Source organism: Coenobita brevimanus, chromosome 101 (genome assembly GCF_032717465.1).
Source record: "Coenobita brevimanus isolate Jiangsu-jjx chromosome 101, ASM3271746v2, whole genome shotgun sequence".
Lineage (NCBI taxonomy): Eukaryota > Metazoa > Arthropoda > Malacostraca > Decapoda > Coenobitidae > Coenobita > Coenobita brevimanus.
In genome coordinates, this window is record NC_137054.1 from 24,246,157 (window position 1) to 24,263,963 (window position 17,807).

At 42.7% G+C, this 17,807-nt stretch overlaps 1 protein-coding gene across 1 annotated transcript in view; it reads left to right on the top strand.

Moving 5' to 3' along the window:
* Nucleotides 1–489: 489 nt before the first annotated feature.
* The window catches only part of LOC145414989 (uncharacterized), a 43,351-nt gene continuing 26,033 nt past the window's right edge, over nucleotides 490–17,807 (top strand). Inside the window, exons 1-3 of the mRNA XM_080284409.1 lie at nucleotides 490–2,150; nucleotides 9,301–9,405; nucleotides 15,470–15,649. Of these exons, the coding sequence (XP_080140535.1) occupies nucleotides 490–2,150; nucleotides 9,301–9,405; nucleotides 15,470–15,649 (1,946 nt within the window). The remainder of the gene's footprint in view (nucleotides 2,151–9,300; nucleotides 9,406–15,469; nucleotides 15,650–17,807) is intronic.

Here is a 17,807-nt window from a genome sequence, read left to right on the forward strand (position 1 = left end):
TTAGCAGCGCATTTCAAAAGTTTGAATGATGAGTGAATGGATTTGTGGCCAATTTCAGTGGCAAAAATTCTCCTACTTCTTTAATTTCCTGTTCCCATTTCTTGATCCTATCCACCCTACATTTTAGCAAGGAATATGGTGAAGATAATGATGAGGATATAATTATTATTCCCACTCCTGACATTCTATCTCTGTTTTTCCAGGATCCTTTGAGTGCGGACATGCTCATCGGCTGCAACACCATCCTAGTCGTATCATCTCTTCGTAGTTCCCAGTACCCCTGAGGGCAGCTGTAAATTGCTGCCAGTCTGGTGCAACAACTGTGACACCCAGATTTTGAGCTTATCTTCGTCTTCCTCACCGCCTTGTGCCCCAAGCTACACCTGGTGCTTGTAGCCTGCCATCCCGTGTGTGGTGGTGTGGGTGGGGTGGGATGTTGACTGTTGATGGTGACGACACGGGTGGGGTGAGGGTGTCTGGGTGGCCGTGATGGGGCCTGGGGGCGCTCCGGCCGCCGCCCCCGGGGCGCGTCACACTCCGGTGTGGGCGTGGGTGGTGGCATTGGTGCTGATGCAGGCGGGGGCGGCGGCCGACTGTCCTAAAGTGTGTGAATGCAAGTGGCGTGATGGCAAGGAGGTGGTGGCATGTCGTGATGCTGACTTTATTGATGTACCTCGGGGCTTGTCACCATCCACTCAGGTGCTGGACCTACGGCACAACAACCTTCGCATCCTGCCACGTGATGCCTTTGTCTACACTGGCCTTGTTAACCTACAAAAGGTCTGGCTTAACTTTTGCAACCTTACACGGCTTGAGGCAGGTGCTTTTCGCCTCCTGAGCAATGTGGTGGAGTTGGACCTCAGCAACAACCTGCTGGCTGCTGTGCCAACTGAGGCTTTGAGGGATCTGCCAGGCCTGCGAGAACTACGAGTGGCTCACAACCGCTTGACTCAGCTGACCGCCTCAATACTGCAGCCTGTGCCAGACCTGGTGTTGCTGGACCTTAGCCATAACATTATCGCCTCCATCAACGCAGGGGCTCTTGACCCTCTCATCCGCCTGGAGGTTCTCAACCTGGCTGACAATCGCCTGGCCACTCTGGCAGCAGAGCACCTGCGGCCATTACAGGTACTACGAGTGGCCCACCTGGATGGCAACCCATGGCATTGTGACTGCCATCTGCGGCCTCTCAGCCATTGGATGAAAGACCGTAATCTTGCTGCATCAGTGCGTGCAGTATGTGCATCACCACGGCGGTTGGTGGGGCGGGACTGGCAGCGGTTGTCATCAGCACAGTTTGTGTGTGCACCTGTGGTAACAGCAGCAGCCCCACGTGTGTTGGCGGCAGAGGGGGAAAATGTGACACTAGCATGCCGAGTGGAATCAGAGGTTGAAGTGTCAGTGACTTGGGTGTCAGGGGATGCACCCCTAGACAATAGTAGTGACACAGGACGATATAGTGTGACTGAAGAACAAGGTTCTGATTTACATCTTCTCCTCTCCTCCCTCACTATATCGGACGTGGCAGCAGGTGATGAGGGCACGTATCATTGTGAAGCAGAAAATGTGGCAGGTAGTAACCATGTAACCCTCACACTGCAGGTAGCTCACCAGGTGGCTGAAGTACGAGTAGCTACAGTGCCGCCACACCCCTTGTTGCCGTGGGGGGCATTAGGGGGAGCTGCCGCCCTTGCTGCCCTCATCCTGCCCACCTGCCTGCTCATATACTGCCGGGCTCGTCGCACCCCACCTCCCCGCCCTGCCAAGTTGGCACCACCCCCTCCACCCTCTGCCGACCCCAGCCCACTGCCGGGGTATCAGGTTGTGCCCACCACTGACCACGACGATGCACAGCAGAGGGGAGGGCAGTCCTGGGGGAGTCAGGACACCTCTGAAAATATAAGGGATGGTCGGCAGGAGATGGGAGCATCCGTGGCGCCCAGCAGTGTGGCATATGTGGAGGTGCCAAAGTGTGGTGTGGGGGCAGCCCGCACCACACTTGATCCTGGCCACTGGGGGGCGTCACTGTCCCTATGTAGCCACCCCCAAGCAACACAGGACCCGTCGAACCAATACCCAGACTTGTTAGACCTGCCACGTCCACCATGTTTCCCACTACACACCCTGGACTACTGCACACTACCACGGGGGTGAGTATATTTTTCCCAGGTATACTGGAATTTAATTTATCTAGAACTTTTTCTCTCTTAGCTGTTTGCTTTCATCTTTTGCATCTGGATCCTATGGTGAGTGTCTGACAGGCACTCTTTTTTTATCGCTTTTATGCCTTATTACCAATGCTTGTGAATATGTGTGAATGATTATGTTACTGATATAGCTGGGCATGCTATTTGATAGATCTACTTCTCTTCTTGATTCTGTCTCACCACATCTTTAAGTGGAGATTCGGGTTGGGATGATGATGATGATGATGGAGACATAAGTTAGAGCAAAGTTTCCAAAACTGATCATTGGTTCACCTGAGGATTTTATTTATTTTTTTTTTTATGTCCGACTCTGGGCATAGGCTTCACAGCCTGCTCCCAAGGCCCAGTAGTCCTACATACCAAACACCTCTGTATGTCACCACTTCGGCGCTAACACTCACCGTCCATATTGAATACATGCTAGGGCTGTCTCATGCAGGACTGGTGTATTGGTATTAGCTGGGGTATTTTTACATGTCAGCGGGTCTTCTAGTAGATCAGCAAAGTCTGATTTTTATGAAATTCATATCCTTAAACTGTTCCCTGCCCTAGCCAGGATTTGAACCTGGGTCCATAGAACTGCAGGCCACCTCTCTACCGATTGAGCCACCCACAGAGAAGGATTATGGAAGGTTTTGCACATGTATGGTGTAGATTGTATACTTCTAAGTTCCATCAAGAGTTTTATGGTGGCAGTGAGGCATGTGTAAGGGTAAATGGGCATCTAAGTGATTGGTTCACGATCAATGTGGGCGTTTGACAAGGTTGTGTGATGTCCGCATGGTTGTTCAGTATATTCACATGGATGGGGTGATGAGAGAAATAAAAACACGAGTAATGGAGAGACTGATGGCATTGGAAATGAATGATGAAGGATGGAATATCTCAAACTTGTTGTAAGCTGATGATGCAGTGCTACTTGCAAATACCGGACAAGAGCTTGGTAGACTAGTGCAGAGATTTTTAGATGTATGCGAGAGTGTCGTGCTTTGAGGGTAAATGTAGAGTAAAGTGATGGTTATTGAGATAGAAGGTGACTCCCAGCGTGATGTTACAGTGAACTGAGAAAGACTGGAGTTGGTGAGAGAGCGAAGAGAGGAAAATATGCAAAAGAAGTGGAAAGCAGAGTGACACATGGAAGGAAAGTAGCTGGTGCTTTGAAGGCCTTCATAAAAAACACCCTTGAGTGCTGCAGCTGCACGAGGCTTACATGAAGGAGTGTTAATGCCAACTTTAACCTAAGGATGTGAGACTATGGTGTGACACGAAAATGAATAGTCAAGAATAAGAGCAGTGGACATGGGACTGCTGAGAAATGTATGTGGAGGACAGAGGGTGGATAGGATATGGAATAATATGATTCGTGAAAGATGCGGAGTGAGGAGCTCTGTGCACACCAGAATCAAAGAGAGTGTACTGAGATGGTATGGTCATGTGGAGAGAATGGATGAAAATAGAATGGTGAAAAAGGTATATCTGAGCAAATTGGAAGGAGGCAGGAAGCTATGTAGGCCAAGATGAATGTGGAGGGATATTTTAGTGTTTAAGCATACGGCCAGTATTCCTTTTCTTCCGGCTGTCCTCACTTCTGGCAATTTTACTCAGCTAAGGAGATAGCCTACTTTTTGAATTGACAGAGTGCAGCAGAGGTAACTTTGATTATCCCATTCGCCGCAGGGGCTGGGTTTTTCCTAAGCTGAATGTCACTGTCTGGAAATGGAAAAGGAAACCAAGAGAGAAGTCACCAGAATCAAAGGGTTAAGCCTAAGGTTCTCATCCTGGTGTTCATGAAACCCCAGGGGTTCCAGGGGTTCCAGTTGATACTTAAATGGCTGACGAAACGTTAATATCTACTGAGAGAGAGAGAGAGAGAGAGAGAGAGAGAGAGAGAGAGAGAGAGAGAGAGAGAGAGTCGGCTATAGAAGCGCGTTTGAGGTTGGGTCACGCTCAAACAGCAACCCTGAATGAGGATGGGGGAAGGGCATTGTCTCATTCCGGTCAGCGTCATGCAACTGATGAACTGTCTCTAGACATTTTTGTATACCTAAATGAGGTATGTTCATTACATGTCTAATAGCATGTTGGTGTATTTTTAATCTTATGATATGTATCCTATAGATTTTTTTTTTTTTACAGTATAATGACTAGTATTACTCAGTGATGCTATTGCGTTTCGGAAGCACATGTTTGTGACATTGGTCGTATGTGCGGCTACTCAAACAGCAAATTTTAGATTTTATTGATGCTGGCGGGGATATGCAATCAATTCTTTCTAGTTAGTTTGTTCTTGAAACATTGGTGATAATATTACTGCCTGATGGTGTTTTTATTGTTTGAGATATTGTTATTATTACTGCATGAAACTGTTTCTGTGTAATGAATGCTTGAAGTGTTCTTTACTTGAACTTGTTGATAATCTTACTTTCTGATGATGCTTTGACTTTCGATGTATTGACACTGTGACTGCCTGATGGTGTTTCTACTGTGTGATCTTACGACAGTGATGATAATATGAGTGCCTGATGGTGTTTTTATTGTGTAATCTTTCAACTTGGTGCTATTACAGTGTACGTGCGTGTCATTGTTAATTACTTTATTTACAACTTTGGTTATATATGTTTTTTTGTTTTATAACAATTCTAGATACTGTTATGGCCTCATTAGCAAAGAAACGTCAGTATGAAGAAAGCTACATTCTGCACAGATTCACTGCTATCAGAAAAAATAAAAAGGTGTGAATATCTACAGTGCGTTATATGCTACAGAGTTTTATCACTGGAGTGTGTGAAACCAAGGTTTCTCAAGTGACATTTGAAGAGTTGCCATCCAAATATGAAAAGTAAGAATGCTGCCTTTCTTCAAACAACAGGAAGAGGTACTGAAGCGAGCATACTCTGATCGTTTGAGACAGCTCAGCCAACAAAATGATTCTGGGTTACATGCATTGTACATGATATCACATAGAATTGCACAAGGATAAAAGCTCTCAACTTTGCAGAGAAATTCATCATCCCTTGTTGTAAACATAAAGTCTGCCGCATTATTGGATGTAATGCTCAATATTCTTCAACGACGAATATTAGTTGGGTCTGAAGATATCAAATAACAAGAGATTTCTTAAATAAAATAGGCATCTTTAGGCTAATTTGCAATCGAGTTTGAGGGGTCGACTAACGTGGCTGTTTGTGCCCAACTCCTGGTGTTTGTACGAGGCATCAGTGATGGAAATATCAAGGAGGATTTCTTGTTCTGTCATGCTTTGGAGTCGACTACAGGAGATGAAGATACTTCTCATGAAGTCTGATTTTTAATTGTTTAGAGGTTGAAAGATTTTCTTGGAATAATAAATGTGAATGTACAACTGCAGGAACACCAGCAATGTTTAGCCATCGATCAGGGCTCTGAGGAAGAGTGAATGAGGCGAATCCTGAAACAAAGCATCATTACCGTACGCTTCATAAATATGCTCTGGCATCTAAAACTCTCTCACTTGAGTTAAGATTAGTCTTTGATGATGTTCTGCACATGGTAAATACCATCAAGTGCCCTAAATACACGACTGTGTCAAGACTTTGAAACAGATTAAGAAAAGTTAGTATTTCACGTCATGGCTGCTAGCTGTCACGGAGGAATGTGGTATCAAGAACAGAGTCACTGAAGGAAGATCTTTCTGAATTTTTCAAACATGACAACAAGACAAAGTTGCTTGAGTTTAACAAAAAAGTGTCAGGCAACCAGTTGCTCCAGAAACTGGCCTACTTGAAGGACATTCTTACATCTAAACTTTTAATTTTCATCCTTCCAAGGCCATTTCACCACAGTGATTGATTTCATGGACAAAGATCATTCAGCAAGAAGATGGAGCTGTGGGAAGGGAAGGTCAGAGGCAAAAATCTCAGTATGTTTGAACACCCTAGTGAAAAAGCAAATGCACTGGAAAACTAGATGTAGTGTACTTCATGCAGGCACATCTTTCTTCCCTACCGATGGAGTTGTAGTCTTATTTCCCCTAACTTAGCGAGTTGGAATGAAATTGTTTAGACACCTATTCATTGCTAATGGACATTTTCTCTCAGATAAACGCAAGAAGAATTCATAGAGTTGGTGAACAACTCTGTTACCAGATGATGCATTTGAAACTCTTTCCCTCACCAAGTTCTGGTCTAAAATGAGTGAGTTTTACCCTGCTGTAGCTGATGTTGCTATAAGGTCTTTGCTGATTTTCCTCGTACTTATCTATGGGAGAAAAGATTTACAGTGTTGTCGAACATGAAGACTAAACACCGAGCACTACCTAATGTGTGTCTTCAAGTGCAGTATGTTTGCCTAATACAGCTCCTCAAATTGAGAAACCTGTTTGCATTATACAGGTACCGGTTGCTATGTCTAAAAAATGGTGTTAATACTTATTGCCAAATGAAGTAATTATAATTTAGTTGGTCTTACATTAGCCGGTATAGTACCATAGTACCATTCCACACTGAATTGGTGCTAATGCTTATTGCATTCATAAAGAAACTACAGTTTCACTCCTGGTAGTATCATCGTACACTGACTATGATGTTAATACTTAACTGCTAGATAAAATAATCATAATTCCATCCATTTGATAATATCCAATGTAGTACCAGTGTATACTGGACTAGACTTAATATACAGTATTGCCATTCCATATTCACTGTCAGTTTAATGGAGGTACGGGTCGATAATCTGATAACAAAGGGGGTACTTGGAAGGAAAAAGGTTGAGAACTGGGTTAAGCAAAAAAAAAAAAAAAAAAAAAAAATCCCACTAAGGCAGTGATACCCAGACTGGAAGCTATGGCTCTCTAGGGACCTTGGTGAATTTCTCAGGGGAACCATGGAGTAATCATCCGCATCTGGTGTCACTAGTGGCAGCAATTCATTATGATTTTCATGAGAGACTCCTCTCTCTGATGATTATGTCATGCAGTGCATACTTGGAGACAATGTAAAATACCTGTGTAGCTATTCTACTTAAAAAGCATAACTCTTTGTTCAGACATGCCATTCAATTATCTTCTCAAACAGTTCGGGTGCTGTTCCTCCATTACTTCCCTCCTCTGACTTCCTCATGACTGACATTAAAATTTCTTCAACTGATGTACTTTGCCACCACCGGCCTCAATACCAGCAAGGCATATGGACCTGCTGGGGTCCCTTCTGTTGTTCTCAAAAGCCATGCTTCTGTGTCTATTTCATGCCTAAGTAAACTCTTTTGCCATCGTCTGTTGACTTGTACCTTCCTTGTTGAAAGTTTCATCTCATTCAGCCTGTCCATCCCAGACAGTGACCATTCTCAACCCTTTAACTATCACCTTGTTGCTTCAGCATCCTGTATGTCTAAAACTTTTGAATCTACACATTAAAAAAGAATCGGTAGAGAGGCGGCCTGCAGTCCTAATGGACCCAGGATCGAAACCCGGCTGGGGCAGGGAACAATTTAAGGATTTGAATTTCCTAAAAGTAGACTTTTCTGAACTACCAGATGACCTGCCGACATGTCTTTAAAATACCCCCGCTAATACCAGTACACCAGTCCTGTATGAGACAGCCCTAGCATGTATTCAATATGGACGGTGGGTGTTAGCACCGAAGTGGTGACATGTGGAGGTGTAGGAGGACTACTGGGACTTGGGATAGGTCACTGCCCCCGAGAAATAGACCCTGAAGCCTTTGCCCAGAGTCGGACACGTAAAAAAAAAAAAATTCTGATTTCCAGTATGGGATACTCCACTGGTGATCTCACCTATTCAGACTCCCTTCATTTCGGAATTTTGGCGAAAGCTTTGCCATTGCACTCGATATTTCAAAGGCTTTCGATCAAGTCTGGCCTAAATTTTCAGTGTCCAAACTATCCTCTAAAAGATTCTATTCCTTTGGCCGTGCCTTCATTTCTTGTTCCCTTTCTAATATTTTTATAGCTGCTGTTGTAGATGGCCACCATTCTTTTCAGGACTGTAGCTATCAATAATGGTGTTCCTCAGGGTTCTGTCCTATCACCAACTCTTTCCCTTCTATTCATCAGTGACCTAAGTTGTGCATCTAATGCTATCCACACATAGGCTGATGACTCCACCTTTCATTTTTCCATTCGCTTCCCACAGCATCTATCGCAGCAGTAACTTCAGCAAATAAGGAATGATGCTATGATGCACCTAATGTCTGACTTGGCTTATATCTCTGATTGGGGTAAAAGTAATCTTGTTTTCAGTGCATGAAGGACTCGGTTTCTACATATTTCAACCCATCAAAGTCTTCCGCATTTTTTAAAACATTCAACTTAATCCTGCATCATCACTGAACATACTTGGGGTTTCATTCTCTCAGATTAATTTTGCAATGCTTATATTACCTCTTGTAAAATCTGTTTCAAGGAGATTAGGTGTGCTAAGCTGACTTTTGCCTTCTTTACCCTTGCACAGTTTTCTATTTCTTACATGAGTTTTATTCTCCCCTATATACTGTAGAATACAACTCTCATGTGTGGTGAGGCTTCCCACACAACTCTTCTCAGCATTGTAGGATCAAAAGCCTTTCATCTCATTAGCTCTCTTCCTTTCACTGGCTCCCTTCAACTCTGTCTCTTTCCCACACTGTTGCATCTTTATCTCTTCTGTCGCAGCTTCATTGGTCACAGCTCTGGACTGTCTGCTTTCATCTATTAACCACTACGGCGGACGCATAGCACATGTCTAGCAGCAAACTCTCATCCCTTTTGTGTCCAACCCATTAATGTAAAAATTAACCATTACTCCCAGTCCTTCATGTAGGTAGCAGGTCAACTTTGGAACTGTCTTCCTCTGTCTCTAATTCCTACTGCCAATGATCTCTAGTCTTTTAAATCCTGTGGGTCCAGGGATCTCGAAATGAACGGATCTTTTATTTGGCTGTCTTTTATTTTGTTTTTATTTTAACTTGTAAGGAACAATCTTGCAGGCTTCTGGCCTTTAGTTCCTTCTCTTTATCATAAAAAAGCATTCCTGGATCTTCAAAAGGATTCATTCGCCAAAGAAGCAAAACATGAATTTTCATTCTTTGCTCATAAACTCTGGCTAAAATTTTACCAACAGAGAGCCACCGAACATCAATATGATACAAGTGCTAATGATCAGGTCTGATCGAGCAGACCCATCAACCACAGGCAAGCAGTTGCCCCTGCAGGACCGTTGTGCGCAGTAAATCGGTGTTTCCATGCAAATGACAGAGCCTTTCTACAGGGTGGCATGGGGATCAATATTATTTTGTTTCTGGATGGACGTGAGACTTGCGTTTCTCCACCCAGTCAACAGGGGCACCATATTAGGCTCCACGTCACTATTATTTAGCTATATGGTTACCACCCAGTATTGTAAATGTTTTCTGAGCTACAGGAATCCAGTTGGCTTGTCACTGTTTTGAGCCAGCTGAAACGAAAAGAAGAGTAATAAGCAGTGACAAGAAGGATGGGAGAAATAAGGAGAGGAGGACATACACTGAAAACTGTGATACATGAAGGAAGAAGCAGGCAGCACAACACCAAGTGAGTGGATGATGGGCGCCTCCACCAGCCACCTTGACCGTTCATTCAATATCCTTAATAATATTGCTAAATTCCGCTACGCCATTCAGCACATCCTTGAGAGGGAAAATGTCAGGAATTTTGGCAGCCCACACTTCGCGGTGAAGGAAAGAATGAATCCCAGTAACATCGTTACCTGCGTCTGACATCTGACAACCTCACTTTCTTTTTGTTCTTTTTTTTTTTTTTTTTTTTTTAACAGCGAAGTTTGATGCACCATCTGCTGTGATACCTTTGTACATAGCCGAGTTTAGTGTGCATTTTTCGACTACACAGTCTTTCAAATCTTGGTATTCCTCTAACCCTGTCGTCTGTGTAGGTAAGGTCATGAAAGAGAGTATATCTTCCAATAAGTCATCGTCCCATATGTATCTCACATAAACCAAGAATGCTGCTGAGTTAGCTATGGCATTACCTTCAATCATCTAGATGGCATATTCTCCAAGACTGTAGATATAAAACCAATTGATATCGTAAAACTTTTCCAGTGTCACCATCAGTAAGAGATTCACATTTTTTTTTTTTTTTGCTGACTTGCCATCAGTGATACTACGCAAAATATCCACAACAGGTGGGCGGATAAGCTTCTCAGCATATGCAAAGGGCACTTTCTTGCAGTGCGATAAAGCATTAAATAATATGCAAGTTACGCTGTACCATTGAGCAGTTTCCCTACTTAGAAAACCTGCAGAGGGCATCATATTCTTCTTTTTTCTCATTTCACTTAGTTTTTAATAAATAAACAATCCATTACATCTTAGGGTTGGCCATAACCATTACATATGAGTTATGACTAATGACGGAGCACTTTTACCCTGCAGGGATACCAAGGCAATTATTTCACTCATGGAGAGGAGACCATATTTCCCAAGTAAATGACTGTGATATTGAATTAATGATTTTGCGTGCCGAGATCTGATTTTTCCAAAAATGCAGAAATGAGGCTTACGGTAGCATCTTTTAAGGCTACAGCACTCCTCTCAAAAGTACCAAGGCAATTATTTCACTCTATGACGACGGGCGAGCAGGGTTGCCAACAGATAGTTTTGCCAGCCCGCGACAGACAGCTGTTGAAAACCACGACATACGCATCAAAAGTAGCCCAAACACATCATCCAGTAAAATATCTCCTTTCATCCCCTCATCGATCGTAAAAATCTTTGTACACTGGAATATAGCTGTAGGATCTGTAGGTTCTGTGTATGCATAAACCCTTCATTGTAACAGAATTATTAAAAGTCCAGACTTAGAATAATAATGATGCTTTACTTTGAAAGTACATTATAAATTATGAAGACGAGTAACATTTACTTGTTAAAAAAGGATGTGTCATGCCTGAACCAATTTCATAAAAATGTAAAATGATAATCATTTTCCCACTGCAGTTTCAACATAGCCAAAAAATGTATTTTTTGCCATATTTCTTGCTTGATGTAACGTGCATAGTATACCAAATAGTTAATATCTGATTAATTGCGAGTACTAAAAGCATCCGTCATGGAGAGGGGACCATATTTCCCAAGTAAATGATTGTGATATTGAATTAACAATTATCCGTGCCAAGATCTGATTTTTCCAAAGATGCAGAAATGAGGCTTATGGTAATATCCTTTAAGGCCACGGCACTCTTCTCAAAAGTAGGACAACTTTTTTTTTTTAATGCGAGGAAGAAGGAACCAAAGGCCATGAGCCCGCAATAAAAGTTCCCTCCAAGAGAAAAACAAAATACAAGAGAGAGCCAAATTCAAGATCCATTCATTTCGAGATGCCTGGACACACTGCGTTTGAAAGACTGGAGATTATAGGCAGCAGGAAATACAGACAGAGGGAGTCAGTTACAGAGTTGACCTGTTGCATAAATGAAGGAATGGAAGTAACGGTTAACTCTTGCATTAGAGAGTTGGACAGAAAAGGGATGAGAGTTTGCTGCTAGACGGGTGCTAAGCGTCCATCGTAGAGGTTGAGGAATGCATGCAGACAGTTCAGAGGAGCAGTGACCATTAAAGTAGCGATAGAAAAGAGATAAAGATGCAACAGTGTGGCGAAGAGACAGAGGTTGAAGGGAGTCAGTAAGAGGGGGAGAGTTAATGAGACGAAAAGCCTTTGACTCCACTCTATTGAGAAGAGCTGTATGTGGGGAGCCTCCCCACACATGAGCGTTGTGCTCCACACAGGGGCGGATAAAACCCCTGTATAGAGTCAACAATTGTGCAGGAGTAATGAAAAGAACGGAGTCGGCTTAGCACATCCAATCTCTTGGAAGCAGATTTTACAAGATATGTAATATGATCTTTCCAAGATAAGTTCCGAGTAAATGAAACCCCAAGCATGTTCAAGGATGATGCAGGATTAAGCTGAATATTATTAAACATTAGTGGGTATACCTGTGGAAGATTTTGACGGGTTGATAGGTGTAAGAACCGAGTCTTAGATGCATTAAAAACAACAAGATTATTTTTACTCCAATCAGAGACACGAGCCAAGTCAGACATTAGGTGTGCCATAGCCTCATTCCTTGTTTGTTGAAGTAACTGCTGAGATGGGCGTTACGGGAACCGAATGGAAAGGTTAAAGGTGGAGTCATCAGTGTATGAGTGGATAGGATTAGATGTACAGCTTAGAAGGTCATTGATGAATAAAAGGAAGAGAGTTGGTGATAGGACAGAGCCCTGAGGAACACCACTGTTGATAGATCTAGGAGAAGAACGATGGCCGTCTACAACAGCGGCTATAGAACGACCAGAAAGGAAGCTAGCGATGAAGGCACAGATAGAAGGATGGAAACTGTAAGAGGGCAGTTTGGAAATTAAAGATTTATGCCAGACTCGATCGAAAGCCTTTGAGATGTCAATTGCAATGGTAAAGCTTTCGCCAAAGTCCCGAAAGGAGGATGACCTGGAGTCTGAAAGGTAGGTGAGAAGATTGCCAGTGGAGCGTCCCTGACAGAACCCGTACTGATGATCAGAAAGAAGGTTGTGATCGGAAAGATGCCTTAAAATTTTTCTATTGAGAATTGACTCTAAAACTTTTGAAATACAGGACGTTAAAGCAATTGGCCGATCGTTGGAGGGTTGGGAGTGGTCACCCTTCTTTGGGACTGGCTGAATGAGAGCAAACTTCCAGCACGAAGGAAAGGTACAAGTTGACAGGCAAAGGTGAAAGAGTTTGCCTAGGCAGGGTGTTAGCACAGAAGCACAGTTCTTGAGAACAACAGGAGGGACTCCATCAGGCCTTGTTAGTATTGAGGCCAGTGATGGCAGAAAATACATCAGCTGAAGAAATTTTAATGTCAGCCATGAGGAAGTCAGAGGCGGGAAGTGATGGAGGAACAGCACTGGAATCGTCTAAGGCGGAATTGGAGGAGAAAGTCTGTGCGAAGAGATCTGGTTTATCCATAGAAGAAATAACTACAGAACCATCAGAGTAGAAAAGAGGAGGGAAGGATGATGATGAAAGGTTTTTGGCAAGGTGCCAGAAGGAGCGGGAAGAATTCGAGTTGGAGAGTTGAGAGCATTTAGTACGGATGAAATTATTTTTAGTAGAGCGAAGAACAGACTTAGCATGATTCCGGGCAGAAACGTAAAGATGATGTGATTCAGGGGTGGGTTGGCTCTGGTATCTTTAGTAGGCTCTCTCCTGGGTGGGTAAACCGTGGTTGGAAACACTGTGGGCAAATGATGACTGAACACATGCGAATCCTGTCTTCCCCCCTCCCCCCCCTCTCTCTCTCTCTGTCTCTCTCTCTCTCTCTCTCTCTCTCTCTCTCTCTCTCTCTCTTATTTACAATACAGTACTACATTTACTGGTGAAGAGAAAGTAAAAGATATATATGAGTATTATTTAAGGAATTATCATTCTTTAGATGGTGATGGTAATGGTGGTGATGATAAAAAGAAATTTTTATTTTTCTGATTGTTGGTTGTACCGTTGTTGTTGTCTCGATTATGAAAAATTTATCTATTGTGAGAGGAGGCAGAGAAAAAGAGGTGTGTGGTAATCACAAGGGGGATTTGTCTTCTTAGTGTAACAGGAAAGTATATGGTAGGATATTTATTGACATAGTTAGGGAAAGAACAGAAATTTGTAGGAGAAAAGCATATAGCTTTTATGAATGGAATGAGGTTGTGTGGATCAGATATTCACCCTAAGTTGTATAGTAGAAAAGTTTCTAGACCAGGGAATGAAGTTGTATGTGGCCTTCATGGATTTGCAGAAAGCATATGTCAGAGTGGATAGACATGGAATGTGGAAAATATTAAGAATATATGGAGAAACTGTTGAATGCCGAGAAGAATATGTATAAGGGCGCTTGTGTTGCTGTGCGTGTGGGTGATGAACAGAGTTAATTTTTCTATCTGAATGTTGGACTGAATCAGAGATTTGTCATATCCTCATGGTTGTTCAATGTGTATATGGGTGGAGTTATAAAAGAGATACAAGGCAGGACAGCGGATGTTGGAGCGGCCCTAATGAGGGAAGGGAGCATTTGGAAACCTGTTCTGTTGTTTGCTGATGGTACAGTATTGCTAAAAGAAGACGAAGAGGAACTGCAAGGCTTGTTGGATGAGTTTGGGAGAGACTGTAAGAAACTTAATCTAAAGGTGAATGTAGGGAAGAGTAAAGTTTTGATCTTCGAGAGAAATGAAGTCACTGAATGCACAATGATGCTGGATGGTGAGGAAGTGGAAAGTGTGAATGCATTTAAGTACTTGGATAAGTAACAATGGAAGATTAGAAGTAGTGCTTGAAAGGGAACAACAGGGAAGAAAGATTGCTGATTCTTTGAAAGCTGTGATAAGAAATAGGGAAGTGAGCATGAACGTAAAAAAAAAATAAAAAGTCGCTGCATAAAAGTATTGTGATACCAACTCTAACGTATGGAAGAGAAGCTTGGACCATATTGGAAGGACACGAATCAAGAGTGAGAGCAGTGGAAATGAGCTATTTAAGAGGAGCAAGTGGAGTTACATGGAGTGGCAGAGTGACAAATGAGAAAGTGAAGAAGCGTTGTGATGTGGCTATGGATGTGAAAGAAAATGTTAGGAGATATACACTGAGGTGACTTGGTCATGTGGAGAAGATGGAGAATGGAAGACTAACGTTTAGAGTGTATGTGTGAGAGCTGTGGTGGGGGAAAGGAAGGGGAGACCGAGGATGAAATACAGGGATGGAGTGGAGAAGTATATGGGAGAGAGGTGCGTGATTTGAGGACAGGGCAGCGTAATGGCAGGGGACAGGGCGACATGGAGGCGGCTTGTTTGTGGCGTCTGGCTGTAGACAAACAGACAGAGAGGAGGCGACCCAGTGAGAAGTCTTGTGACCCAGTTTGAAGAACCCTGGTCTTCGGCACTAATCTAGGTTTCTGCTATGTGTTCAACACAGCTTCGAATTCCCAAAAGGCGGCTGGAAGTTTTTTTGATCATTTGTTGCGGGCAGAGGCGTCAGTTTTCCACCATTAGTTGTTCTGGACTATGGTAGCTTAGCTTCGGGCACTGTTCCTCAAACAGAGTAATATTAGACATTTTTATTTGCCGTATTCTTGGTAGACTATACAGTCTGCTCCCTGAAGCCCAGCAGTCCTTCATTTCACAGGAAATGACACCACACACCTTATATAACTATTTTCCATTAATCGCTATTTACTGTCTCCTGCCATCTACATACATATTTCCATTCTGCAGACGAAGTAAAGCTCAGGTGGAGGTAACTACGACAACAGCAACACCCTCGACATCCACGACCAGCAGCAGCAGACAGATAGCAGAGGGCGGTGAACAGCAGGCGGCCTTCAACCAACATGCTTATCACAATTACCACTACTACCAGCAACACCAGTCTTACCAGGAGGCCGCCAGCTACAGGCAAGATTACATAACGTTCCAAAGTTTTGGTGACTTGCATAACAACGTGGCCAAATTTAAGACATTGCAAAACATAGCAATAGTTGTGTAATTCATAACTCGGTCACTTTATGTTTGGTGTTTTGCGGATTCCTATAGTAATATAGGAAATAATCAAACTGCTAATGAATCTGGTAGTGCTTGTGTAGGTTATGCAATGGAAAACTCGAAACATTTCTGCCTGAATGTTGTCACCATCAATAATATAAATAAAAAAGTTTCCGGCTAGTCTATTTCTGGATGAAGCTGTTAAAACAGTATTTTCAGCCATATTACCACAATTTCATCTTTTTGTAATATTGATAACATAAGCTAACAGTGCATTATTTTCTATAGCCTAGTTTCCTCAGTCACAATATCATTGGTATTTCGATTATTATTAGTTCACTTGTATTGGCTTCGTAGATAGATGGTAGGTAGATAGATAAATACTCAGCGCAGTGCTGTATATACACTTTCCATTTAGCTACGTTTTAGTAATATAACACGTTTCATTTACCCCATTCATTATATCAAATTCATTATTTTTATTTCATTGTCTCTCTAACTCATCAATAAATGCGCCCTCTAGGGTACTTTTTCTCTTTTTAGTTTTAACATTGAACTCGGTCAGGTCACTGTTTTTGTGTGAGTCCATCAGACACACGGTCAGCCCTGAGTGAAGGATTATCTTACATTCATCCCTGAGTGAAGGATTATCTTACATTCTTAAGTTCATCACTTTCTTACGATAACTCACTGTCTTTTCCTGAAACTGGATAATTAAATGTTCAGAGTTTTTCGAATTAAACGGGTTTGATATAGGCTTCATAAATTTCTTTACCATTTTTTTCAAAGCTGAATATAATCGTCTTGTGGCAGCAAGACGCCAGCGAGTTTTAAGATTTAACAAAGCTTCCTCATCACCTACACATCCCTCTGCCACTCACCCAACACCTTCATTACAGTCATGCACAATTTTAGGTTTTATCTATCTTCCGACTAATTTACTCAGCTCCGGAATCATAACTAGCAGAGAAGGGCTTAACCCATTGGCTCCCAGAGTGACTGTGCGAGGAATTTTGCTGGAAGGGTGCTAGGCGTACCGCCCTCCGCGTGTCGGCTCATAGTCACGAAGCTCATAGATCCCTTCCCCAGAGTTCCCTTCTTAATTAAAGTTTGAAAATGCCAAGCTCCGACCTATATTGAGGACACTGGGCGCCAGTGGGATAAAGTAACTGATAGATTTGCCAGCGTTTAACTGATTGGCTCCCAGAGTGACTGTGCGAGGAATTTTTGCTGGAAGGGTGCTCGGCGTACCCCTCTCCACCTGTCGGCTCATAGTCGCGAAGCTCATAGGTCCCTTCCCCAGGGTTCCCTTCTTCATTAAATTTTGAAAATGCCCATTTCCGACCTATATTGAAGACACTGGGCGCTAATGTGTTAATGAAAGCTACATCAAACCATCCACTTCGAGAAGTAACCCGAAAACTGAATATAACGGGCTAATATCAAGAATGAAATACAACGTTGGTCATCTTGTTGCATAAGCTAACATCTTCCATACTTAATGCCTCCCTTATGCTGAATAAAATTTTATGGCGGTAGCAAGATGGATGTAAAATGAGTCATTGTCTATCTATCTATCTATCTATTGCCAGACGCCACAATCCCGTAAGGGGTGGCCAGTTGACTTTGAGTTATTTGTTTTACGGGGAGGGGCACTAACCCTCCACCAACCCACTTGCTGACACGTAGGGAGCACGTATGGTTTGGTTTTATGGTTACCACCGAGTTGTAAATGGTTTCTTGGCTTACAGGAAACCATTTGAGTTGTCACTTAATGTAAAGTCACCTGTAAAGGATAGAAAAGCAATAAGAAGTGACAGGAAAGATGGGAGAAATAATCAGTAATGAGTATTGTTACTGTAATCATTTGACCACGGTAGAACTTACACAACCTGAATATAATAGTCTGGCGGTACCGATATTGAACACAGGATGGTCGTCCTTTTACATCCCTTCTGGAAACTCATATTACGTTGTCTTTTGTGCTGCAGGGACGGCTCAAGTTTCTGGTGTTGGTGTAACAGACATACTGATTACCTCAAGAAATTAGTAAGCAATCATGTAAATAATA